General features: G+C 45.8%; 1 protein-coding gene across 3 annotated transcripts in view; it reads left to right on the forward strand.

Moving 5' to 3' along the window:
* Positions 1-107: 107 nt before the first annotated feature.
* Positions 108-26,323, forward strand: part of CBX5 (chromobox 5) — a 30,009-nt gene continuing 3,793 nt past the window's right edge. The window contains exons 1-3 of one of the 3 annotated variants that reach the window (XM_083169552.1): positions 108-132; positions 8,563-8,619; positions 23,887-24,049. In XM_083169552.1, coding sequence (XP_083025678.1) covers positions 8,595-8,619; positions 23,887-24,049 — 188 coding nt within the window. In that variant the 5' untranslated portion in view covers positions 108-132; positions 8,563-8,594. Of the gene's footprint in view, positions 133-178; positions 332-410; positions 582-8,562; positions 8,620-23,886; positions 24,050-26,323 lie in introns of those variants that run through there. The other 2 variants (XM_083169550.1, XM_083169549.1) reach the window with 2 other exon arrangements.

The raw sequence follows: 26,323 nt of genomic DNA on the forward strand, positions 1-26,323 counted from the left end.
GTTTAAACGGGAGGCCCCTCCCTGGTTAACATTTCGCTGCCGTTAGTAGGACAGCGTCTGCGGCCGCCACAGGGCTGCACGCATTTACGCCGGTGTCCTGTTACACGCGCACTCGCGCAGGGTGCCGGAGGGGTGAGAACATATTAACGGATTTGCGGTAACCTACAGTGCGGGGCGGAGACTTCCAGCAGTGGGCGGTGCTGCGCATGCGCCGGCTGGGTTGTTTTTGGCGGGGTTTGGTCGCTGCGTAGAGCCCCCTCCGGTAGTGAAAACTCATCCGCTGCTCCGGCTCCGGTAATCGCCGCTCATACCCTCTCTCACGCGCGGGAAGGTGAGTCACCCGCCGCCCCAGTCACCCGCGCGGCCCCGATCCGCCGCAGGGCTCATTGTGACAAGACAGGAGCAGGGATTAGAGGAGGGGGGAGACGTTACTGACGGCCTTGAGCAGCCAATCACCGCGCGGGGAGACAGTAAACGCTCCAATCAGCTGGTAGAAGGTGGGGCGGGACATAGCGCCGGTGCCAGAGAGCAGGCAGCGTGAAGGGAGAGTGTACCGAGGCCTCACAGCGTTCCCGACCCAGGTAACCGGGGTGCTGGCCGGCATGAGGGGGGATACAGGGGCCGACTGCCCGTCCGTGCTCACCTATAACCAATATCGGCTGTATTCTCCCAGCCTGACATGTAGTCTTATCCCGGCGTACCCTGGCGCTATGTGTGCACTAGCCTGCCAGTCACACATGCTCTCTGCGGTGCCACCTGTGGCACTGCAAGTCCCAGCATGTCCGCCAGACCAAAAGCTGGCCGACATGGTGCTCCCTGCCCAGCTACAGGTGGTGTAACCTGGTTACACTGTATAGACACCACGCAGCCGCCCTGTTAGCTGCTCATAGACGTGATCCTGTCTGTGGGGAAATGAGTGCTGCTAGGTGGCTTTGCTTTGTTGTATTCGATACTTTTTATTTTTCCATTTACTTTTTAACTTATCTCCCCCCCCCCCCCTTTAAATGAATAAAACCAAGGGAGAGTCTCTGTTGTGATTGAGTGTATGTAGTGCTCATTATAAACAAACCTTCAGGTAATCACAAATTTGAGGTACAGGACTCATTCAAACTGGGTAAAATGATTATTCCTCATTCACCATGTATGTAATAAATGTGTTCTTTCTGCGCTGTCCATGGTGTTGGAGTTATTTAAAACTGAACTTACAGTAATTATTACATTCATCTAACAAATATGAACACCGCTACATTGATCATCTCATCTGTACGTCTGCTTTATGCAAACTTACAGGTTGTCTACAAAAACTCTGCTACAACCTGATAGTATAGGTAGCAGTGAGATTTTGGTGGATGTGTGTATATCATACTGAGGCAGATGTATTAAGTTGTAACAAGAGATAATGTAGAAGGTGATAATGGACCTGCCAATTGTCTCATAACTGCATTATTACAGGCTGTGCTTGAGAAATGACAGGAGTTGTCTGGCTGGTCCTTTATCACCCTCCACTTTATCTCTTGTTAAGGCTTAATACATCTGGCCCAATGTCTTTATTAGTTTAATTGCATAGACAGTGTACTGTACTATACTATCCCTTTAAACTGAGACACTCATTAATCACACGTTTTCTGTGTCTGATTAAAATCAGGTGGAATGTAGGCCTGAAGTCAGCTAGCCACTGAACCTGTGTCATTTATGTACGTCTTAGTTTAGATGGAGAGTAATGTGGCCTAATTATAATTAATGTTTAACAAAATAAAACATGTTAATCCTAAAATTTAGAGGGGGTATGTTAATAAAACTTGGAGAGGATTTAAGTTGTGAAAGTACCGACCAAACAGCTCTCATCTCCAAGCTTTGATAAATACCCCCTATAATGGGATTAATGACTGCACAGCATGGACAGCATGACAAATGTTACAGAATAGTATTGTGATAAACTTCATGATCCTAATTTGTTTCACTGTTTTGTATATGTGAAATCGGTACTTGTTTCCTAGCACGGCGCCCATCGCTTACGATGGTATGTGATCCGATGTTATACAATTTTAAATTGTATACCATCGAATTGTATGGCATATACAATGGTATACGATTTTAAATAGTAAAATGGGTGTTTTCAATGTTAAATGTGCCCCTATAAGATAAATAATTGTATAAGCACCGTAATAGGTGCTTACGATGTTAAAAGCACCCCCACGCCACCCCCACTATCAACGCCAAACCGAAGCGTGGCAAGCGCAGCGGTACGCGTCCTCCGACCTTTTCATACCCCCACTATCCACATCGGCGTGGAGTTGATTTTATATAGTGTGGCGAGTGGACGCGGAATACATGTGAAGTCATGTGCGTCCCCTCACGGGGCTCAGTGGCTCGCTGTGCTCGCCACACTATATAAAATCAACTCCATGCCGAGTGGATAGTGGGGGTATGCAAAGGTCGGAGGATGCGTACCGCGGGCTCGCTGCGCTCGCCACTCTTCGGGTTGGCGGTGGCATGCATTTAACATTGTAGGCACCTATTAGGGTCCATATACAATTTAAAATCGCATCGCATTGCATTGTATGCCATATACAATGGTATATAATTTTAAATTGAATACAATGCCATACGACTGAATATCGTGGGCGCCGTGCTAGGAAACAAGTACCGTGAAATCACATTGTGTGTAACTTCACTGTCTACAAGAGTTTTGTACTGCAGTTTTGCTTCATTGTCCACAGGGTGTATTATGGGTTGCCTATCAGTGAATTAGTTATTAATATTGGAAATATGGGTCAAGGATAGAAGATTGAAGAATTATGTCCTTTAGAATGGTTTACCACCATATTCTTGATACAAAACTACTATCTAGTGCAGTGGTCAGGGAACAGGGGTAAAGATTAAATTCCTGGGGGTAATGGACGGTCACGCTGCTGAGACACAGCTGAGCATGCATATCAAGCTATATGCATGCCCGGCTTTGTCTCGACAGCGCAACCATCCATTACCCCCAGGAATTTAATTTCATTGCATATAGGATCTATATATAGATTATATATGCATGCCTGGCTGTGTGTGTTACAGTACTGTAATGTACAAGGACCTGACGCAGTGCATTAGGCCCTTGTGTACAGCACATTTCCTTGTGTGATGCCCCGTTCCCCGCCTCCGAATCCGCCCTCTTCTTCAGTAGAGTCGACTAGTTGCTGCACCATCTCTGCAGCGTGTTGTCTACTGCAGCTGCAACACAAAGTTTCTTTGTCTGGTTCTAGGCTCCTGTCAAGGTATAACCCATCTCTAGTCTAGGGAAAAAATGTGCAGACTGTCACTATATCGTCTTGAAATACTGACACTACATTATCATTGACTATACCACACATGGGATACGGTCATTGGGTCATCAGCAAGTTGTTAGACAGTCATTAGGTTGACGCCATTAGGTCAACGTGTGTCTAGGTTGACATGCAGGAAGGTCGACATGGGGTTTTTCACTGTTTTTTAGACGATATGTGCCGATAGGCGGTTTTTCATGCCATACCATCCACTAGGGCATGGTGGGAGAATAAAATAGTGTGCCGAGCCCGAAGCATGTGTCCATGTTGACTGTGTTGACATTCGGGTCAAAAAACATTGAAAAACCCCATGTCGACCTAATGACCCTGTTGACCTAGACACATGTCAACCTATTGACTGTCTAACAACTTGCAGATGACCAACTGATCCACACCCCCACACACAGCCTGGCAGCCATTGATGATATGGAAATATGGATCATGGATAGAAGATTGAAGTGAGTGGATGATGAGCTTAGTGGCACTCCATCATTTTGCCAGATGATCGGTAACCCATTCAGTGGCATCCTTACCACTTTTCCTCACGCCTCCCACAGTCTAATGCTGGGTATATGCCTATAGCTTTATCTGCCCAATCTGTCTGGTGGGAACACAGATCTGGCAATGAAGAAAAAGAGTTGGGATAAACCCGCTATAGGCGCCACTAGTGTGAAGAGGAAATTAAGAAGTGTGCATCCCTTATAGGGAGGTACCGTTCCTCTTCTCCGTGTCAGTCAATCAGGGGTTAACCAGACAGACAGACTTTAGATCAGCATGTATCTTTGGAATCCTTGTCCTTTTTTCTTCCCCAGGGTGTCTCATCCGGTTTATATGGAATATATGTGTAAAAAAGGAAAATGCATATAGTGCAGTGGTCCAGAGGTACATGAGAAATCAGATTAGGGATGTTCTCATGTAAAGCATGGATGTCAGGGGTAATGTCTGGTCCCGTCCGGATTCAGTTCCAAAAGTGTCCCCTCTGATGGTAATGTTGAACTCCTTCTCCTGCAGTCCCGGCTCCAGCCCGATCACCAACGCGTTTCAATCGCTACTGCGATCTTTTTCAAGGTGGGGACACTTTTGGAACTGAATCCGGACGGGACCAGACATTACCCCTGACATCCATGCTTTATATGAGAACATCCCTAATCGGATTTCTCATGTACCTCTGGACCACTGCACTATATGCATTTTCCTTTTTTACACATATATTCCATATAAACCGGATGAGACACCCTGGGGAAGAAAAAAGGACAAGGATTCCAAAGATACATGCTGATCTAAAGCCTGTCTGTCTGGTTAACCCCAGGTTGACTGACACGGAGAAGAGGAACGGTACCTCCCTAAAAGGGATGTACACTTCTTAATTTCCTCTTCACACTAGTGGTGCCTATAGCGGGTTTATCCCAACTCTTTCTTTTCTGTACCATTTAAAACAGGTGGGAGGACACCTGAAGGGATCACCCACTTGGGCTGCCTATTTGCGCACTGAAAGGGACTCATACACCTTCTATTTCCACAGATCTGGCAGTGTATGGGAGCAAGTGACAGCTATGCTGTAAAAAAAGACAAAAAAAAATCATTTGGATTAATTTGGTAAATAAGATTTATTCAATCTATGGGGGAAATTTACTAAGGTCGGAGTTCTATTTCCCATGGGATATTGCTATGGGCAACCATTCTGAATTTATTTCTTATTTAGCACCTTCTAGAAGATAAGTTAGTATCTGATTGGTTGCCCATAGCAACTTCCCATGTTAAGTAGAACTCCCATCTTTGTAAATTTCCCCCCTATGTGTCTGGAAGACTATTGTCTGCTTTACAGTGTATGTTCCCATACCCAGATTTTTATTTCCCACCAGACAGATTGGACAGCTAAATCCTAATGGGCCCTACATACGCAGTGATTTGTGCCAGAGATTCAGCACGAGAGATTTCACTCTCTCAGATAATGAGCCACATACAGAGAGATTTGTGTCAGAGAATCATAATGGGAGATTCAGCATTGGAGAGTTCAAATCTGTTACAACTGTCACAGAAAGTGACGTAAAAAACTGCACTTCATCACAAAAATAATGGTATATGGTAATTTCCTAAATAAATGTAATAAAATAAATTTCCTTAGTAAATAAACGTTGGTGGCATAATGTCGCTTCCCCCTCCCTCAAGCAAATAACGGTTAGTGGCAAATAAAACAAATCAACCATTGGTGACCAGTTCCCCCTCCACAAAAAAACAAACAAAGAAAAAAACCCTTTTAAATCATTGGTGGCTAGTTGCCCTCACCCCCCAAAAAACTATTTAAATTGTTGGTGGCTAGTGGAATCGCACCTGCGACCCCTCGCAGCGGACCAGAAGGCAGTGTCAGCGGGACTACAGGTATGCATCAGCGAAGTGGCGTCTGCGGGCTTGATGGCAGCGTTCGTCGTCTTCAGTCGCTCAGAACAGCCCTGCTCATCTGCCCGCGGCCACACATGCGGCAGATGAGCAGGAGCTTTCTGAGCGACTGCTCTGAAATGTCCGGCGGGTCCGTTCGGAATCTTGGACAGATTCAGAACGTCGGGGGCGCGCATGTAAATCGCTGTGTCGGCTATACATACAGCGATTTAAATGCGTTTTCAGGCATTTTCTGAGTGATTTGTTAAAATCGCTCAGAAAATGCCTGCATATCGCGCTGTGTGGGGCCCATAACTCCCCTTGACGCCTGATGTGTACAGATTAAAGAGGTGCCGGGTAATGTGACAGATGTAGTAAATTTTGTTAGATGATAAAAAGGAAAGTGATAATACACCAGCCAATCAGCTGTGCTTGAAAAATGACAGCTAGGAGTTGATTGGCTTGTGAGTAATCACCTTTAACTTTATCACCACTTTATCAGGCTTAATACATCTCCCCCATGTTATACCTGTATAAACTTTTGTCAGATTTCTACAAAAGTTGTAAAAATGCTTATTCACACGTATGGACTGGGAATATGGGCTGTAGATGAAAGTGTTAAATGTACACTTTAAATTAATTTGCAATGCATTTTTAATGCAAACAATGCATTTTTTCAATACGGTATTGTATTGGTAGCTGGTGTTAACGTAAAAAAACACGCCCATAAGAAACAATTGATTCATTTTTTCACTATTGATAGAACCATCACTAGTAAATAGTGTGAAAGAGCCATGAATGGAAACTCAAAAATAGCCAACATTCTTTGTTGATGGTGTAAATATGCTTCGTTTGTGAACAGTAATTGGCTCAGTGATGCCAATAGTCTCAAGTAAACACACCCACTGAATATTAGTCTAAACCACAGGTCTTCAACCTGTGGCCCTGGCCATACATCAGATCAGTCTTCTCACGATTTCCTCTGCAGCTTCCCAGACACGCGATAGATCTTGTGTGTCATTTCACATAAGATCTATCTTAAGATCTGCAACTCCTATCCAGGCATCAAAATAAATGGTACTTATGTAGTATCTGGGCTGCCGATTTTTTGATTGTATGCCTTAAGTTAAGGCATACAATCAGATGCGATGCGATATCGCATCGCATCGCATGCGACCATCGGATGCGATGACCCGATTTTTCCATAGGAATCAATGTTAAAATGGACTGAGTCCATTTTAACATGGAATTCAATGGGAAAAAGGGGTCCTTTTCATACCCCTACTATCCAAGTGGGCATGGAGTTGGATATAAACCTGTGGCGAGCGGACGGTATTCGTCCCCTCGCGGGGCTCGCCACGCTTCGGGCTCGGTGGCTCGCTACGCTCGCCACAGGTTTATATCCAACTCCATGCCCACTTGGATAGTAGGGGTATGAAAATGACCCCTTTTTCCCATTGAATTCCATGTTAAAATGGACTCAGTCCATTTTAACATTGATTCCTATGGAAAAATCGGGTCATCGCATCCGATGGTCGCATGCGATGCGATGCGATGTGCCCGATCCGACCCGATTTAGAAATCGGCAGCCCAGATACTACATAAGTACCAAATAAATACCTGTGACCTGTGATTTCGGCCAACACTTGCCAAATAGCGGTGAATTGGAAACAAATTGACCCACCATAACTGCAATCTATCATGTTCTGTATGTGGCATGTTTATCACATGGAATTATGACTAGCAACTCCAGCATACTGGTGATGTGCAGCACATAAGATCACAGGATCGACCTTATGAACTGCACAATGTGCACAAAAAACACACGATGCATCGCACGGCCTGTCGAAATCGTGCATTTGTGTCTGAAATCGTTCTGATGGCCAGCTAAAAACAGGTTTTCCTGCTGAAGTCTTATACCCCATTCTCACTGCCACAAAAACCCAGGTATTTGCCAGGGCGAGCAGTAAATTCTCGTGTCGAGTCTCTGTGTGAAAGGGTCTTTGTGAAATTCCCGGGTGTTATGCCCCGGGAATTACACACTGTTTTTTTTGCAGGGTTTTTCCTGGGTAATACACGGGTGTGGGTGTACGGCAGTGTGAGACCCGGGTTTTTCTCACAAAATGCAAAAAAGCAAGTTAATTTCATTGCTCAAAGCTGCTTTTTAAACAGCCAATCAAAGATACTTTTTAAACATCCAATCAAAGCTGCTCTTAGATGCCACACACTTGATGGCAGGCATACCAGGGGAAGCAGTGTGAACGGGGCAGACACTGGAATTTCCCGGGTCTAAGGTGCAGAGCTGAGATGCTCTGTGCCCCGCCAAAAAACACGTGATTTTGCAGGGGCGGCAATGAGAACGCAGCATTATTATTCTTTGCTTTTACCCCACTGGGCTATGTAAAATGTCAGCCCACCCAAATGTTCATTCACATGGTAATCTCACCTGTAACAGAAATCTGTTTATTTAGTTCAGTGAGGAGATTGTCTTAAATGTAATCCCTGTCTGACACTCCAATCACACAAGATGTAAACTCATTTTTTCGTTAAGTATATCAGATGATGATCAGGAACTAGTTCGTCTAGCCACACTTTCACAATTGTGTAAGCTTCCTTTCTCTTGGTTGAATCAATCTGTATGCGGCAGACATTGGGCATGGGCAGCCTACAAGACCTCTGTTAGAAAACTGTTTTGTGTCCACAGTTGTTCATGCCTGCCATAGACCAATGATTTGCAGTGCATTACACTAATAGGAGATTTGTTTAAATATGTGTCTGTTATAAACTGCACAATAGTACAATAAACTGTTATCCCGGTACCATTCACGTGTGTATTAGTCAAAAATGTCTCTTTTTTTTCTTTCTTTAACTTAAGTTTTCCGGCTCCACCCATTTCAGAAGTAGATAATGGACATCACTGAGGCTACTCCAGGTATAACCAACAACTGCACATTGTACATTGTATTGACTGTTTTGTGATAACTGCCCCCCCCCCCCCCCCCCCCTTATGCCTTGCTTGGTCTACCCGGTCTGATAATACATTTGTGCTTATTGCTTTATACATGAATAAGTTGGCAACTAACAAATGATGAGTTCTGAGTAATAGAACATGTATACAGTTTACTCTTACAAGCAACAGGTTTGTGAGGGTTTCTAATAAATAAGTAGATGTTTTATTGGGCAGTGACTATTTTTCTTTGTTTAAAATATGGACTATGTGGCAGATGACACTACAACAGGAAATACTTCTACCCAAAAAGGGAAAAAAGCTATTTTTTTTAGTTCTTAAGCAATATATGAAATGTAATGTATATTTGCTTATGGCTTTCTAACAATTTGCTAGGAGAATATATGGTACTTATGTATTAGCATAGTTTGCGTAGTGGTGTATTGAGAAAACCAATACACCACTATGCTGGCTACGTAACTTACGTAACTGGAGCTGTGCTAATACACAATGGTTCATATCCCCACTATCCACGTCATACCCCCATTATCCACGTGGGCCTGGAGTTCATCTTATAAAGTGAGGGGAGCGCACACGCGTCCCCTCGCTGCACTCGCCACACTTCATAAAATTAACTCCACGCCCATGTGGATAGTGGGTATATGATTGTGTTAGTGTGTGAAATGTGTGTTGATAGTGTGTGTGTAGTGCATTATACTTGCCTAACGTTCAAATGTCCCCGGCGCCAGCGTTACCCTCCTCCCGCAGCCTCCTCCATGACACCCCGGCGGCAGCAATGTACGCAATTAGCATATTGCCGTGGGGGAGCAGGGAAACCATGTAATGCTCCCCCAGAGGCAGTACGCTGAATTACGGCCAGGACATGTCTTACCCACCCCGCCGGGTGCTACTGTTTGACTGGTACTGGCGGTATCTTCTCCCCTCCGCCCGGCCGCCCGCCCTTCAGCCTGCCGTAAGTATAAAGGCACATATTAGCAGGGCGCCCGGCTACGCTGACAACATAGACTAAGGTTTGTTGTCAGCGTAGCCTGGCGCCCTGCTAATACATAAGTACCGAATATAAAAATATATGTGTGTGTATGTATGTATATATATATATATATATATATATATTACTTTATTTTGACCATACCTTCTGAAAGTGTTACCTTTCATACCAAAATCCTGAATCACTGGTTTCAAGTTGCCACATCAGCTTGAAACCAGTTAACATTGCATATTGGGTCTGGATTATTGCCTTGACTTCTCCTTTGCTGGCGATTGGAGATGACCGATTTGTTTTAGAATTTGTCAATAATAATAATATTTCAAACTCACTAATTTTGGTGGTCCCAGACTGACACAACCCCCCCACCCCCTCGGTTCACACAGAAAACACCTTGCAGTTTTTTTCTTACTTGCACTGCACTTGTTCTGAAACCAAGCTTATACGGTATCCGGACTATTTGTAGACAACAAGTAGATAGACAGCCATTAGGTCGACACCATTAGTTTGACAACTCAATAGGTCGACATGTCATTAGGTCGACAGTCAAAAGGTTGACATGGTTTTTTTCACAGTTTTTTGAGCCAACATGTGCCGACAGGCGGTATTTCATGCCCTACTGTCCACTAGGGCGTGGTGGGAGAATAAAATAGTGTGCCGAGCGCAGCGGGGCACCGTGCCCGAAGCATTGCGAGCGATGCGGTTCACTTCAAACTGTGTCCGTGTCGACATTTCGGCCAAAAAACAGTGAAAAAACCATGTCGACCTTTTGACTGTCGACCTAGACACTGTCGACTTAATGGCAGTGTCGACCTAATGACATGTCGCTTATACAAGTGCAGGCAATACCTAAAAGCATGTCGACCTATTGAGTTGTCGAACTAATGGTGTCGACCTAATGGCTGTCTATCTACTTGTTGTCTACAAATGGTCCCACATCCGCTTATACAAGTGCAGGCAATACAGTGTACACATTTCAGTTACATCTCCACATGTGCTGAAGAGGTGGAATTGGGTGCCCATGCAGTGGCGAGCTGTGCACAGTTGGATGGAAATGTAAATAAACCTTTTTTTGCACCAAGTATTGGCTGGAGCAAATTTGGTGTATAGCAAACAAAGCGTACAGATTTGGGGTTGGGTGCAAAACACATACACAATGCAATAATTCCCATGCACGAAATGTGGGAGCATATACTGCCAATTTGTTTTCCTTTGTGCCTGACAGGGCAATAAAATAGACTCTAGCAATTGAAGGCCTGGTTAGATGCATTGAGTAAGTTCTGTTAAATCAGAGTCTCTGGAAATCCACAACTACAGGAAATTGCCCTGCATAGCGAATCAGAATAGGCAAAACAGGAACGTGTCCCTGCACCTTTCATACCAGCCAGTAACCCTGGAAGGTCCCTGGACGAATCCTGGTAGCTAGTAGGGTTGAAATCCCGGGGCATCAGTCCCTGGATTTTGGACCTGGACCCTTTCACACCAGCACTAGTCCAGAGTTGTTACAGGGACCAACCCGGGAATTCTATCTGGTGTGAAAGAGTTTATCTTCGGTCAGAAAACACCTTTTTTACATCAGCAATTACGCATTTTGTTTTCCATTAGATACCAAGTTCGGAATCTTCTAAGCATGCGTCTCAAAATCCCTTTATTAGCTATTCTCCTGCATATCCTTATCTCATCTCCTCACATAGACTTTTTTCATGTTATGTAAATTAATGGGAATGTCACTACACCATGTGCCATGTGACACTGGGTATTATGGTAGTACAGACACAAATCATTGATCTCAACCCTGGGGGGGGGGGAGAATTAGTGTATTCGTCAGTACAGTACCCGTAAACTCTCACACTTTATTAACACTACAGGATTTGTGTATTATGGCCTGAGGGCGTGTGGTGGACCTAATGACCAGAAGGTGTGGTCTGAGACCATATGGCCGATCTTATGGGCATTTAAGGGGTGTGTGAGAAGGTCTGATGGGGCATTTACAGCACTATTTCTAAGCGATCTGTCTAGGAATGAAGCTCGGATCGCGCTGTGAGCATGGCCACCTGCTATCGCCTGACTAGACTTATACTGCATGCAATATAACTAGTCACTGTCCGTGTTCTCTCAGTTGAGAACACTGGCAGTGACAGATTGTGGTGCAGTAATGCTTAATTTGATTGCTCGGCACACTTCTCCCATCGTCCCCTGTGTACGAGGCATTAGCGGCGTTTAAGCAGCACGTGGGGAAGTCTGATCATTTGGAGTGGTCAGGGCTTTATCTTTCATTTAAAAAATTAATATTTTAATCTTTATCTTAGTAAAGGTGCCCACAGACGCATCAATCCCGGCGTGCGTTGTGGGCTTAACTAGCACACATAGCATCGCATCGTATGCCTTGTGCATACGATGTGCATGCGATGCTATGCTAGAAAAAGCTAGTACAAAAAGTATGTGCAGCACATACTTTCTGTACTGTGCGATGAGGTGCCGCGGGAGCGTGCACCCCATCGTATAGCATCGCACCGCCGGGATCGGTGCGTGTGTGGGCACCTTTAGATCAATCATACCATAAAGCCCTGTACACATGGGGGTACCCAGCTTTTTGGCTGAGCGACGGGCTTCAGCGCGATCGCTCAGCACACATCGCGGTGCACCTGCGATCCTGTGTACTGAGCGGAGCTTTGCCAATTTTTAATAGGCAAAGCCCCGCGATCTAGGGAAAGCCAGTGCAAGCGCTTGGTTTTCCTGCGGGCAATAAGGACATAATCCGTTCTGAAATCGTCCCATGTGTATGCCCCTTTAGAAATAACACATGCTTAAAGTCATTCTGAAGCTGTGTGAGATTTAGTGATCGTTATACAGTATGCCAGCATTAACAATGCACCATATCACTAATGGTAGTATTAGCTATTGTACCTTCATTTTTAGAGGTACTGAAGTGTTTCTGCACAGTCATCCACTTACAGTAGGTAAGGGATTGTAATAGAACTCAAACAACACTAGTTAAAATCATAAGAAATAAAATGTAGTTTTGTCCTTAAGGCCGCCATACACTGGTCTTACTTGTCTGAAGCTCAAGTCGAACCAGTTTTTCCTTGAACTTCCCCGCAAGCTCCCCAGGAGTCCTTCATCTGACTTGGCACTTGATGTGCCCTTTTCTAGATGCAATAAAGGTACTTGTTTCCTAGCACGGCGCCCACGATTTTGATTGTATTGATCGGGTCGGAAAAATCGCGTCGATCGCATTGCATGCCAACCAAATCGCATGCGATGCGATCAACGCGATTTTTACATTGGAATCAATGTAAAAAGGTCCCTGAGACCCAATTTTACATTGATATCAATGTAAAAAGCCCCCAAACCCCCCCCCCCCCCATTTTAATAGCAAACCCCCCCTGATGGGTGAAATGGCCCTCCATTGTTAACGCCACCCCACTATTGACGCCAACCCGAAGCGTGGCGAGCGCAGCAGTACGCATCCTCCGACCTTTTCATACCCCCACTGTCCACGTCGGCGTGGAGTTGATTTTATATAGTGTGGCGAGCCACCGAGCCCGAAGCATGGCGATGGGACGCGCATAACTTCACAGGTATACGCGTCGCGTCGCCACGCTTCGTGCTCGCCACACTATATAAAATCAACTCCACGCCGACGTGGATAGTGGGGGTATGAAAAGGTCGGATGACGCGTACTGCCACCCCTCGCGGGCTCGCTGCGCTCGCCACGCTTCGGGTTGTCGTCAATAGTGGGGTGGCGTTAACAATGGGGGGCATTAACCATACTTTATAACCATATACAATGAGAAATTGGCCATATTGGCCCATTTCCCATTGTTCCCTATGTAAACCGGCAAATAAAGTGGTGATTGACAGAAAATCGGGTCGACCGCATGCCTTAAGTACCTTAAACTTAAGGTATGCGATCAACCCGACGGGCGCCGTGCTAGGAAACAAGTACCGCAATAAATTGCATGCAAAATGTCATGCAGGGAGTTCATGGGAAAACTGATGTGATACATCCTCAGGTTCATCAAAAGCACCCATGATGTTCAGCTGCTGCACACACAATTTCTCTTATGTGTATCATGTCCGAAGTCTGATCTGTTACACACGGGGCGGCGCATCTGGTCAATGCGGACAATTGGCATTTGGACAATTTGTCTGCCCAATCATTCAAAATCAGGTGAAACTGGCCAAATAGCACTAGCATATTGTGGCTTTTACTTTAAAAGGACAATGATGCACTATGCTGCAAGGAATTTTGAGCAACGCTATTAATGTACATAATGATGTATACATAGAATTCCATTGTACTTTAGCCAGCATTAAGTCTGCAGGGACTATCGCCGTTAATGCTTGTCAGAAAATGTGTGTAGGTCTTTTTCCTTGCACTGTGGTGTGAACTATTTTGTTTGTTACCTGAGTGCCCAGAGGAAACACACCAGCACAAGGAGAACAAATAAACTCCACACAGTTAGGACAATGGTGTTTGTCGGACCAATGACCTTAGTGCTGTATGGTGGTAGTGCTAACTACTGTGCTTCTGTTCTTCCTCAAACTATTGACTCGAAATGCTTCAGCCCAAAGGTACTTGTGTACAATCACGGCTCCCACGATGTCCATTGCATGGTCAAAAATCGCATCGCATGCGATTTTTAACATAAATGCATTGAAATTAGTATCAAACATGTTCAATGCCCCTAAATGTCATTTTTCAGGCTGTACCACCCCCACTATCAACACGAACCCGAAGCGTGGCGAGCGCAGCGAGGGGCAGCGGTACGCGTCCTACGACCTTTTCATACCCCCACTATCCACGTCGGCGTGGAGCTGAGAACAGAAAGTGTGGCGAGCGCAGCGAGCCACCGAGCCCGAAGCGTGGCGAGCGGACACGGATACCTTCACAGGTATACGCGTCCCCTCGCGGTCTTCACAGGTGTCCGCGTCCCCTTGCGGGGCTCGCCACACTTTCTATTCTCAACTCCACGCCGACGTGGATAGTGGGGGTATGAAAAGGTCGTAGGACGCGTACCGCCGCCCCTCGCTGCGCTCGCCACGCTTCCGGTTCGCGTTAATAGTGGGGATGGTACAGCCTGAAAAAATGACATTTGGGGGCAATTGAACATGTTTGATACAAATTTGGATGCATTTCTGTTAAAAATCGCATGCCATCGCATGCCACTACATATGGCATGCGATGGGAGCCGTGAAAGTACACAAGTACCAGCCCAAATACTCTATTTTAAAGCAAACCTTTTACATTTGGCACTTAATGTGAGCACTTACTGCATATGTACAAAGCATAAGAGCAAGTAAATAGAAATCTCTTCATGGAAGTAGAATGTAGTAACTGCATAGGAGCATAGAATTTGAATGCTGATAAGAACCAACTCACTCCCTGCCCTGCACACACAGGTCTGGGCGGTTGTGGCAGGAAGCAGAAGGAACCTCTTTCTTGGGTGGTGTGGTGGCCGGGTGCGGTAAGGCTGGCGTGCTGCGTAGAGTGACCTCTGACATAACATCACGCTGTGCACATCTGGCTTGGTCAGGAGCGTCTGAGCCATATACTAACGGTGCTCAGCGCTGCCCGGCATTACAAAAAAAATGTTAAATTGCACATTCTTATACTAATCCTGGGATTGGAACTTCCTCTCCCAGGATTCAAAGTCCAGGGATTTTAGGCCAGAATCCCGGGATTGGCCACCCTACAAGCTATGTGATATACTCTTTCAACAATATCATTAACGATTTCCTTTGAACTCCCTATTGGACAATAAAGATAAAAATATATCATTTGTTTTACCCGTGACCATCTTGTTTTATGAAACATTTATAGTTCTATTTTGTACACACTAAATGATATGCACCTAAACATAAACTAAATAGGCAAAATAATACTGCATGCACTGCAGACATTAAGTCTATAATGACCAGCAAGAGCGTGCATCATTAACAATATAGTGTATATACACGTTGTCGTGCATATCGTTAGGAAATATCTTATGGTGTGTGCACACGGGGGCGATATGCCGTGCTATGCGAGTCCCAATGCGATCAGTTCGCATCGGGACTCGCACGGCATGCATGGAGGGGCACAATTTAGACTATATATGGAGATATTTATTTACTTACAGTTTCTTACATAGCGCAGCAGATTCCGTTGTGCTTTAAGCAGCCCATACACGTCCCGATGCGGGCGGGCGTGCGTTGTGGGCTGCAATAGCAGGGATCGCATTGCATGTGTTGTGCATGCAATTTGATGCAACCTAAGTACAAAAAGTATGTGCAAGCACATACTTTTTGTACTGTGCGATGAGGTGTGCGGGAGCGCGCACCTCAAAGCACACATCGGCTCAGCACGCTTAGCAGCGTGTATGGGCAGCATTACAATAGTAGACAGTGATAAAACAAACTGGGTAACAGACTTGGAGGTAACAATCTATAGGTATATGGAGACTACCTAAGGTTTCAGTCCTCCTGTTACAGCTCAGCATTTTGCCACATTTTATTTGTACATACTGTACAGGAATATAGTTTGTTAGGTAAATTATACCCCTTTTACACCAAAATCCCTGGTCGGACCCTGGTCTTTGAACACGGAAGTTTCCAGGGTCGGACCCTGCTTCATACCCTATTTACACAGCACTTCAACCTGGGTCGGACCTGGGTCTGCACCATTTACACTGAACCTGGGTCAGCCCTGCTTTTCCCTATGGATGACATTAAAAATGTCAATTTTAGGACTGATAAACTGCCAGCCAACCTTCCCTCAATGATTTAAATAAAAATTAAAAGACATGAAAAGTTAGCATTGAAAAATGTTGGTTGGTTTATTTAGCAAAATATTTTTTCAAAAAGTTATATTCAGTGATGAAGCGCACATAGCGGTATAAAAGTGCAGCATCACCCATGTGCTCCCCCAAGTCCTCTGCCCCTGCAGCAGCAGTTAGTTGGTCGACCTAAAGATAGTCGACAGTCATTAGGTCGACACCACTAGGTCGACATACTGCAAGGTCCACATGGGACAAGGTCAACAGGTCATTAGGTCGACACAAGCATTAGGTCGGCATAGGATTTTCCACTGTTTAATGAGCCGACATATACCGACAGGCGGTATTTCATGCCCTAATATCCACTACGGCAGTGATGGCTAACCTTGACACTCCAGCTGTTATTGAACTACACATCCCAGCATGCCCTGCTACAGTTTTACTATTTGGCCATGCTAAAACTGATGCAGGGCATGCTGGGATGTGTAGTTCAACAACAGCTGGAGTGTCAAGGTTAGCCATCACTGCACTGGGGCATTGTGGGAGAATAAAATAGTGTGCCGAGTGCATGGACACTTAAAACTGTGTTCATGTCGACTATGTTGACATTCGGGTAAAAAAAAAAACAGTGAAAAACCCCATGTTGACCTTTTGACTGTCGACCTAGACCATGTCGACCTAATGCTTGTGTCGACCTGATGACCTGTCGATCTTATCCCATGTCGACCTAGACACCTGTCGACCTTGCAGTATGTCGACCTTATGACTGTCGACAATCTTTAGGTCGACCATACAATCCATACCCCTTCCCCCCAGCCCCCAAAACAAACATAAATGATTTCTGTAGGTAGAGTATACAATATATCCCTTAAAAAATGGAGTCACTGGAGTGGGAGGCACATCACGCACCCTCCTCCTTTAAGCTCTTGGTCCCACTACTGCCTGACAGCGCTGCATCCTAGTGCCAGATAGGGTTGTGGCAGGTCCACCTGTGGAGTGCCAGGTAGCAGCCTGTGTGCACTGTCCGCACGGGTTGCTGTCTTTTGCTGCTGCAATGCACTGTAGAACGCATGCTACTGACTTACGGAAAGGAGTCCCATGCTTCTGGTATCCTTTCAGCACTACCCAGATGTCCCGACCTGGGTTGGGACCATTTACACCGCTCACGACCCAGGTCCGACCAGTGTTCAACCCTGGTCAGGACCTGGGTAGGAGACCAGTGTCAATGGACCTGGGTTGGTCCCATTTACACCAACACTGACCTGGGTCCGACCTGGGTTTTTCGTTGGTGTAAAAGGGGTATAAATGAGGTGAGCAGACCTTAGCATTGTCTCCTTACCCTGAAAGCACATGAACACAGCAGAACAGGAACGAGCGCCTGCTGCTCTTTGTCCTGATAACCTTCCATTCAGTCTTTGTAGCTGCAGACTACACAACTGTTACCGATCCTGTTTAGTTTTCGCAGGTGCTTCATTCATATTACGCTCAAAAAATAATTACCCAACACAACACGTGTTTAAATTGTCAATAGTATTCCAGTCAGCAATGGCCTTATTTACATCCCCGGGTTGTGCCGTGAAACCCATTGTCAGTCTCCCCCCATTGTTAGTTTTTTATTTGGCCTTGTTTACACTAAGCATGGGGTGGAGGGGAGGAATTTAAGTACGCGTGGCAGAATGCTTTGTTAAAGATATTGAACATACACCCTAAGCGATATTTTAAAAGTTCTTACTCAGAAGGGCCAAAATTAGCAGTATAGTTTAATATCACTTATGGGGCCTTACACACGGGGCGATTTCAGGGCATTTTCTAAGCGATCTGACTTAATTTGATTAGATCACCTATAAAAATGCAGCTACATCGCTCCATGTGCAGAGACCGTAGCGATGGGCTGCTGTTGGTATCGCCCGGCGATTAAGAACCTGTGCGCTGGATATATCTAGTTAGAGCGCCGGTCATTGTTCTCACCGGAGAGCACTGGCACTGACAGATCGCTCAGCACGCAGCACTGTGCGCTGAGCAATCTAGCCGGCATTGTACAAAATGATACATTGCTTTAAGAACCACCAGGCAGGTTATGCTTTCAGTTTTTCAGTGTGAGAACCATGATTCTGCCCCACTGCTCAGATGGCCAGCCTCTGCTCCTGTAACCTTTACCGGCTGCATCTCCACAGTGCAGGAAAAGCAAGTACAAGCTCCCTGCGATTACAGGCAGCTCATTATAATACACTGAGATGTTACTGTGGCCACAGCCGTGCTAGAATGAAACCCTACACCGCTCTGTCCGCGGTAAACGTGTGTTGTAACGTCATGCGTGGGAGCAGTGCTTATGCATTGTGGAGAATGCAGTTGTCAGACTCACTATTGGTCCGGGTGTGCTGACAGCTGTACAGCCAGTGCCCCAGACGTCGCTCATTGTGCATGCTGGTGGGACTCTCCCGGCTTATACACAGCGACCTAATGCCAGCAGGTCCCTCTCCATTATTGAGCCAGACTTTACGATTTCCTGTTCATATCTTTTACTAATTGATGTTTGGACACCATTCTGTTTATGTTCATGGGTCTAGGGAAATATACAATATTGTTGAGAAGTATAAATACAGCAGTTAATGTCGCGTTGCAGAGCTTCCATGGTGTGTATTCATCATTTGTGGTTGTTGAATTACAGACAGTATGAAGTAGTTGTCAGTGGCTATAAGGTCACTAACGTGAGTGGCAGGGTCTTTAAAAGTCATATTGGGTGATGCAGAGGGGTCTCCAAGCTCAAATAAAGAGTAACTGAAAATTTAGTTCTACTGCTTTATTTGAATAATATTCCCAGTAACTCATTTATAGCATGTGCCCATGCTAAGTGTTAAAGGTGCTATATATTTGGGACAGGGGAAATAATCCTAGTCAATTCGCTTGTGCATTGGAGTCTGCAGCCCAGACTACAGCTTTCTGTCCTCAACAGAGGCTGTATCTGATTTCCTCTCCTCCACTTACCCTCCCCCACAAACGTGTGGGGGAGGGGAGGCCAGCCTCTGCAGCTCTCCTGTTCTCTATGCTGCTGTATAGCCAGATGGAGGAGGTGGGGAACATTGATCAAGCTTAACCCTTTCACTAGTAGGGCAGACAGACAGGCAAATGGAAAAAAATTAATCCTTACCACTTTGGTGCAATATATGCGTTTCATGAGCAGAACATGGTTTTTTAATATGCTAATTGGTGGTTTACTATGGAGTTGCGCGTGGGGTCAGTAACCACAGTTCTGTTACCAGAAACAATTTTAGTTGCCGGAAGCTTATGCTGTGTAGGACCAGCACATCCTTTACACACAATAGCTCGTGTATAAAATATTATTTATTTATTTATTTACAGTTTCTTATATAGCGCAGCAGATTCCGTTGCGCTTTACAATAGTAGACAGTGATAAGACAAACTGGGTAACAACAGACAGACTTGGAGGTAGGAGGGCCCTGCTGCAAGCTTACAATATCCAGCTGGTGACGCTTTTTTCAGTTTGTTACTTATCAGTAGCAATTCCTTGTTTCATTATTTTGTTAGCAGTTTCTTATATAGGGCCTACTTGCAAGGTTACAATCTATAGGGAATTAGAATTAATGTAGACGGACAGGTGCTACCTATTTCCTATTGGTCATCCAGCTTGTAAAGGGTCTTGGTGGGCTGTGTGATGTCACACAGCAAGGTTATTAGCCAAATGTCAAGATGATGTGAAGTGAATAAAGAGAACATTTTAGGTTATTTGTGGACTGTATAGATGGGATGTATTTGAGAAGGATAGCCCCATAACTGAGGGCAGATCTGGAATTGAATAAGCAAGCCTAAAGAGGTGAGTTCTCAGGTAATGCTTGATGGTTTGAAGACTTTAAGTGCACATTTATACCCCTTTCACACCAGAAAATGCAAATGTGGATGACAGGTCAGACGGCGGGCACAGATGACGCAGCTCACCGGCTGCAGTAAGGGCGCAGGAGAGCTGTGTCATCTTCATCCGCCGCCTGTTCTGTAATCTGCACCCATGTCTTTGTGGATCCCCCGCCTGACAGCACGCACCGAGGACCGGCAACCTGGGTTAGTATCCCTATTCCTTTCACACCGGTCAGGACCCCGGGTTGAACTCTGGAACAAACCTGCTCCATAGCAGGGTAGAAATCCTGGTAAATTTTATCGGGATTTTGGCCCAGGAACCTTACACCCCCAGCGCTAGCCGAGAATTTAGGCTGGTGTGAAAGGGGTATTCGTGTACAGGAGGGCATTCCACAGAGTGGGTGCAGCCCAAAGGAAGTCTTGCCGTAGTGAATGGGAGCAAGTAATGAGTGTGGATGAGACAGATCTTGTGCAGAGCAGAGAGGTCAAGTTGGGAGGTATTGCGATAAGCAAATAGGGGTATGGGTCATTGGGTTAACCACAGGGCCATGTCGACCTGAAATAGGTCGACGTTGCTAAGGTTGACATAGCCACGTTGACCTGAAATAGGTCGACAGGGCTAAGGTTTGACATAAGCATTAGGTCCTCAATGTAAGGTTGACAGTCAAAAGGTTGACTTAGCCATGTCGACCTATTTCAGATGTCAACCTAAATAGGGTTGACCTACTTGACAGTATCCTGCAAACAGCTGTATGTTGGTGTAGTTACAGTATGTCATTATTTATTTATTTATTAACAGTTTCTTATATAGCGCAGCATATTCCGTTGAGCTTTACATAGGGTACAGTGATACAACAAAACAGGGTATTTACAGACAGTCAAAATGTAGGAGGGCCCTGCTCGCAAGCTTACAATCTATAGGGAATGCCTAATAATTAGCGGAGTAGCTAAGAATCCCAGAGCAATTACATGGGTTCTGCCCATGCCAGTGATTACTGCTCATTTCTGCAATAGCAGTATAATGGAAGCCTCATTTCTGTAGACCACCAGAGTATATTGATAGACTGAACAATGGGTCAAAGGTATCTCCCCTCAAATACAACCTGAAGCTGATCAGCTTTTGTCAGGTGGAAAAGTTTTAAATAGATTTGCATAATCGGGGAAGGGAGTTTGGATGCGCAGCATATCTAATACAGCCAGAGAGGCTGTACGCAGCGTGCTGTACGTTATGACAATGTTACTTGTGAATGCTAATCCAGGACTGGGCATTTGTCATATTTTGACAGCTTTTTTGCTTGCCAGATGTTTAGGCCACAGTGCGCATTTAATGGCATCTAAGCCTCCGCACTGGATGCGTTTAGCATCCTGATGGTTGGGATGCTGGTGTTTACGGTAACGACGCCGGCATCCCGACTACTGGCAGGAGATCTGCCTCAATTAGGCTGCTGTCCCTAGCATCCCGAACACAGGCTGGGTGTGGGGAGATGGGTACTTATGTATTAGCCGGGCGCCCGGCTACGCTATGCTGACAACGTAGCTTAGGCTATGTTGTCAGCGTAGCCATTGCTGGGCGCCCTGCTAATAAGGAACTTACTTACGGCGGGTCGGCCTGCGAAGGGGGGAGATCGCTTCGGCGGATGGAGGGGGGGACATCCCAGCGGATTGAAGGGTGGCCGTCGGAGCTTCATCAGCGGCCGCACGGAGGGGGGATATCCCGGCGGACGGAGGAGACGCAGACGCGTCATGCCAGCAATGTGTGTAATGCCGCTGGGGGAGCATCACATGTTTTCTCTGCTCCCCCAGCGGCACTACGCTAATTGCCTACATTGCGGGGACTGTCATGGCTGATGGGGAGCCGAGTGCCGGAGGAGCTGGAACGCTGGTGCCGGGGACATCATTCAGGTAAGTATAATGCACTTCACAGGCACACACACTACACACACAACACCCACTTACAGAATCATATACCCACTATCCACGTCATACCCCCATTATCCACGCGGGCGTGGAGTTAATTTTATAAAGTGTGGCGAGCCACCGAGTCCAAAGCGGGGCACGCTGCGCTCGCCATGCTTCGGGCTCGGATGCTCGCTGCGCTCACCACACTTTATACAATTAGCTCCACGCCCACGTGGATAATGGGGGTATGACGTGTATAGTGGGTATATGATCCTTTATGTATTAGCACAGCTCCAGTTACGTAAATTACTTAGTTTACGTAAATTACGTAATTTGCGTAGCCAGCATAGTGGAGTATTGCTATTCTCAATACACCACTACGCAAACTACGTAATGGGCGCCCTGCTAATACATAAGTACCGGGAGATGGTAGCTTTACGCACTAGGAGGGATTTAAGCCACCCATACACGCTGCAATGCTCTCCGTTCATTTTATACTAGATGCAATCTAGTACATGCATTGGATCAACCACTGAAGGTCAACACCTGACATAGCTCAACGTGGCTAAGGTCGACAAGGTTGGAAGGTCGACACAAGCATTAGGTTGACATGGGCAACAGTCAAAAGGTCAACATGAGTTTTTCACGTTTCTCCCTGGACCCTCCAGAAGTGTGATCAAAATTAAAGCTGGCCATACACTTGTCCAATTTGGCCACTTTTTCACCCAATTAAGACGGTTTAGGCCGAGAAATCAGTTGAGAAGTGGCCAAATGAGATGTTTGACATCTGAAGCACATGTGATCAGACTGCTTGTAAGTCCGACCTCCGACTCGTCCAGCCTCCAGGCGGAACGGGATGTATATGAATGGATATGGGATAGATCGCATTCGGTCCTTTTGCATGGAATATATTGCATGCGATCTATCCCATATGGTCCTGCTGCCTGGGAAGGTTTGGGAAACACGGCTAGACCACTAGTCCCCAGGCGCGTCTACTACTGGGAGGTCCGACAAACAATTTCTCAGCAAAGGAGCACAGTCATCTAAGCTAAAGCCCACAGACATTGTATAATGGTATGGATATCTATTGAGATATAGCCACTTGTTTGAAAGTTGAACAATACTTGAAAGATAATAATATAATAATACTTAGGGTTAAGAAAAAAAAAATGCTTTTGGATCGCTTGTCCTTATGTAGCTGGCATTGTGTTGGCGTCTTGAGCTCTAATTGGAGTCCATGTAGATGGTAAGATCAAAAAAAAAAACTCATGTCGACCTTTTCAAGTTTCTACCAGTCATGTAGATCTATTTCTGTTGTCGGCCTTTTGACCATGTCGACCATATGTTGCCATCCTATGGACAATGGGTGTATGGTTTGTTAGGGTTACATACCTATTAGGCTGTCTGAAATCCTTAAATTGAAAGCTAGTCCAATTGCAGAATAAACATTCAAGGGAATGGGAGGGAATATGTTCAAGAGGAATATCCGCAATACCTACAGCATGTTGGTCTCCGTATCAGAAATGCTTTGCCTTAATGAAGCATTGCCTCTTTTTACCACTAGTAGTAGATACTGTCAGACTTCACTGTGTCACACAAGGGTTTATTCAGTTCATCTTACATTTTCTGATTTTTTTAAATTTTGCAATTTATAGTGCCATAACCCTGAGAGCAGAGTAGTCTACCTGTTCTTTATATGTTCTTTATATGTTCCAGCGGCGAGACCCAATAGGGGCACCAAGATGGGGAAAAAGAACAAAAGAGCATCCGATGCTTCCTCATCCTCTGAAGAAGAAGAATATGTGGTGGAAAAAGTCCTTGATCGGAGGATGGTTAAAGGACAAGTGGAATATCTTCTTAAATGGAAAGGATTCTCAGAGTAAGTAATCTGCATTTTGCCATGCAAAATCTTGAATTTTGTATGGTTTGGTTAAGTTTGCCCTTTACAGAAATCTCAGTGTAATCAGCGGGGCTCGGGTGGTGCTGATCTGCTATGGTAGTTAGGGCCCTCATAATTAGAGTGCTAGATTTATATTCTATAATTGGATGCTGGTTGGGAGAGGAGGGCGGTGATCTCCGGTGGCGATTGGATAAAGAAACAGTGACTCTGGTGATTGATTGTGAGAATGAATTGTCATTGGCTGCTGCGATGCACACCACAAGATCTATGTCTTTCAGCACATCCTGAAAGACCTGCTCAGTTTTAAAAACTGGGTTCCTCGCTGACTGTAGCACAAACAAAGTTGCTGTCGTACATAGTTTGTGAACTAGTGCTTTTATTCCAAGTTGACATTTTTTGTACTGGATATGTTTTGCTTGGTTTTCTCTGTGTGCACATTGTAAGGCACTGCGGTCCAATAATGGAGCAATAGAAAGTATAATGTCCTACTTTCTTGTATTCAGCCCTTCGCACTGTCACAATCATTACACCATTCAGTTAGCACAGTGTGCTTTGTTTATATCCCATGGCATCTCCAAGTTGATACATCTGGTTGACATGAGTTTTCACTGGGTTTTTTTGTGTCAGTGTCAACACCTGGGCACATGCACGTTCAATTAGCTGACACAGCTTCACTCTCCATGCCTCAGGCCAGGTGTCTCGCTGTGTTCTGCATACGTTACCGAGTCCATGTACACAGTAAAATATGGGGGGAGGAATATGTCGACCTTTTCATGTTTCTACCATTGCCATGTAGATTGATTTCTTGTGTCGACCCTTTGACCATGTAGACCATATGTTGCCAACCTATTGATATTGGTTTGTTTGGGGTTTTTTCCCCACTTTTGGTTACACTTAAGCTGCAAACGTTTTCAGGCATCCATTAGTTCTAACTGGAGTTAACGTATGAACTCCATTTAGAGTTAAAAACAAACTAGTAGTGTTTGGGTGGTGGGAAGTACATTAAAAGTGAACTGGGTTCCGACTAGATTCAGAGATTACCATATTGCAAAGTGGCCGCTACTGGATGTAAACTTCTTGAGTGACTGTGTATCAAGTCCTGGGCTATATTTGTAAATGAATGAATAGGAAGCCTTGTCATCGCGCAGCAGCTTTACACTGTAACTGAATCCCTACTCAAATTCTAAAGGCCCCCATACATTAGGCCGACTTGTCCTTAGGACAAGTCGGACCCAATTCTCCTGTGAGCCGCCCGGCAGCTCCCCGGGAGGCTCACATAAAATTTGGCACTTGATGAGCCAGATTTTACATGTGATAAATCGCATGCGATTTATCACATGTAAAACAAATGGGGAGCTGCAGGGCGGTGAGGAGCAGTGGGGCGGGCAGCGGCAGTAGTGGGGGCGGGCGGCGGCAGTAGTGGGGACGGGCGGCGGCAGTAGTGGGGGCGGGCGGCGGCAGTAGTGGGGGCGGGCGGCAGCTCACAAAAGTTCCCGGCGGGTGATGCATTGCTGACCTGGCCGGCATGCTGTGGTCTCAAATACAGTAGTAGCGCTGCCGCTGCGGGACGCACAGCGGCGGCTATTAGATTTTCAAAATAGCTGTCAAATGACCGGCCGTTCTGTGATTGGCTGAGAGAGCTCTCAGCCAATCACAGAACGGCCGGTCATTTGACAGCTATTTTGAAAATCTAATAGCCGCCGCTGTGCGTCCCGCAGCGGCAGCGCTACTACTGTATTTGAGACCACAGCATGCCGGCCAGGTAAGCATCACCCGCCGGGAACTTATTTGTGAGCTGCCGCCCGCCCCCACTACTGCCGCTGCTCAGCTATCTGTGATCACGGCCGGCCAGGTCAGTGTGTCTGCCCGCCGTGCTCCCCCGCCCCCCGGTGTCTGCATGCATATGCCTGACAGGTGGGCAGGCATATGCATAGCATACAGGGAGGTCGGATGATCTTATGTGCTGACCGTCCGACCTCCCTGATCCGGTCCGATGCGCACGGGACCGCGCATCGGATCGGATCATACATCACACACCTGCGATTTTGGGGCGATTTCATCTGGTTATCGGCCCAAAGTGCCGAAATCGGATGAAATCGTCCCAAAATCGTATAGTGTATGGGGGCCTTTACAATGGATTGATTTACATACATCATGCAAATTGGGAAGATTTTAATGTGAAGGGTCCAAATATCCATTCAGCGAAGGCGTATATGCCACGTCACCCCTCTGTTCAGTACTAATAATGACAGC

Source organism: Crinia signifera, chromosome 2 (genome assembly GCF_055691185.1).
Source record: "Crinia signifera chromosome 2, ASM5569118v1, whole genome shotgun sequence".
Taxonomy (NCBI): Eukaryota; Metazoa; Chordata; class Amphibia; order Anura; family Myobatrachidae; genus Crinia; species Crinia signifera.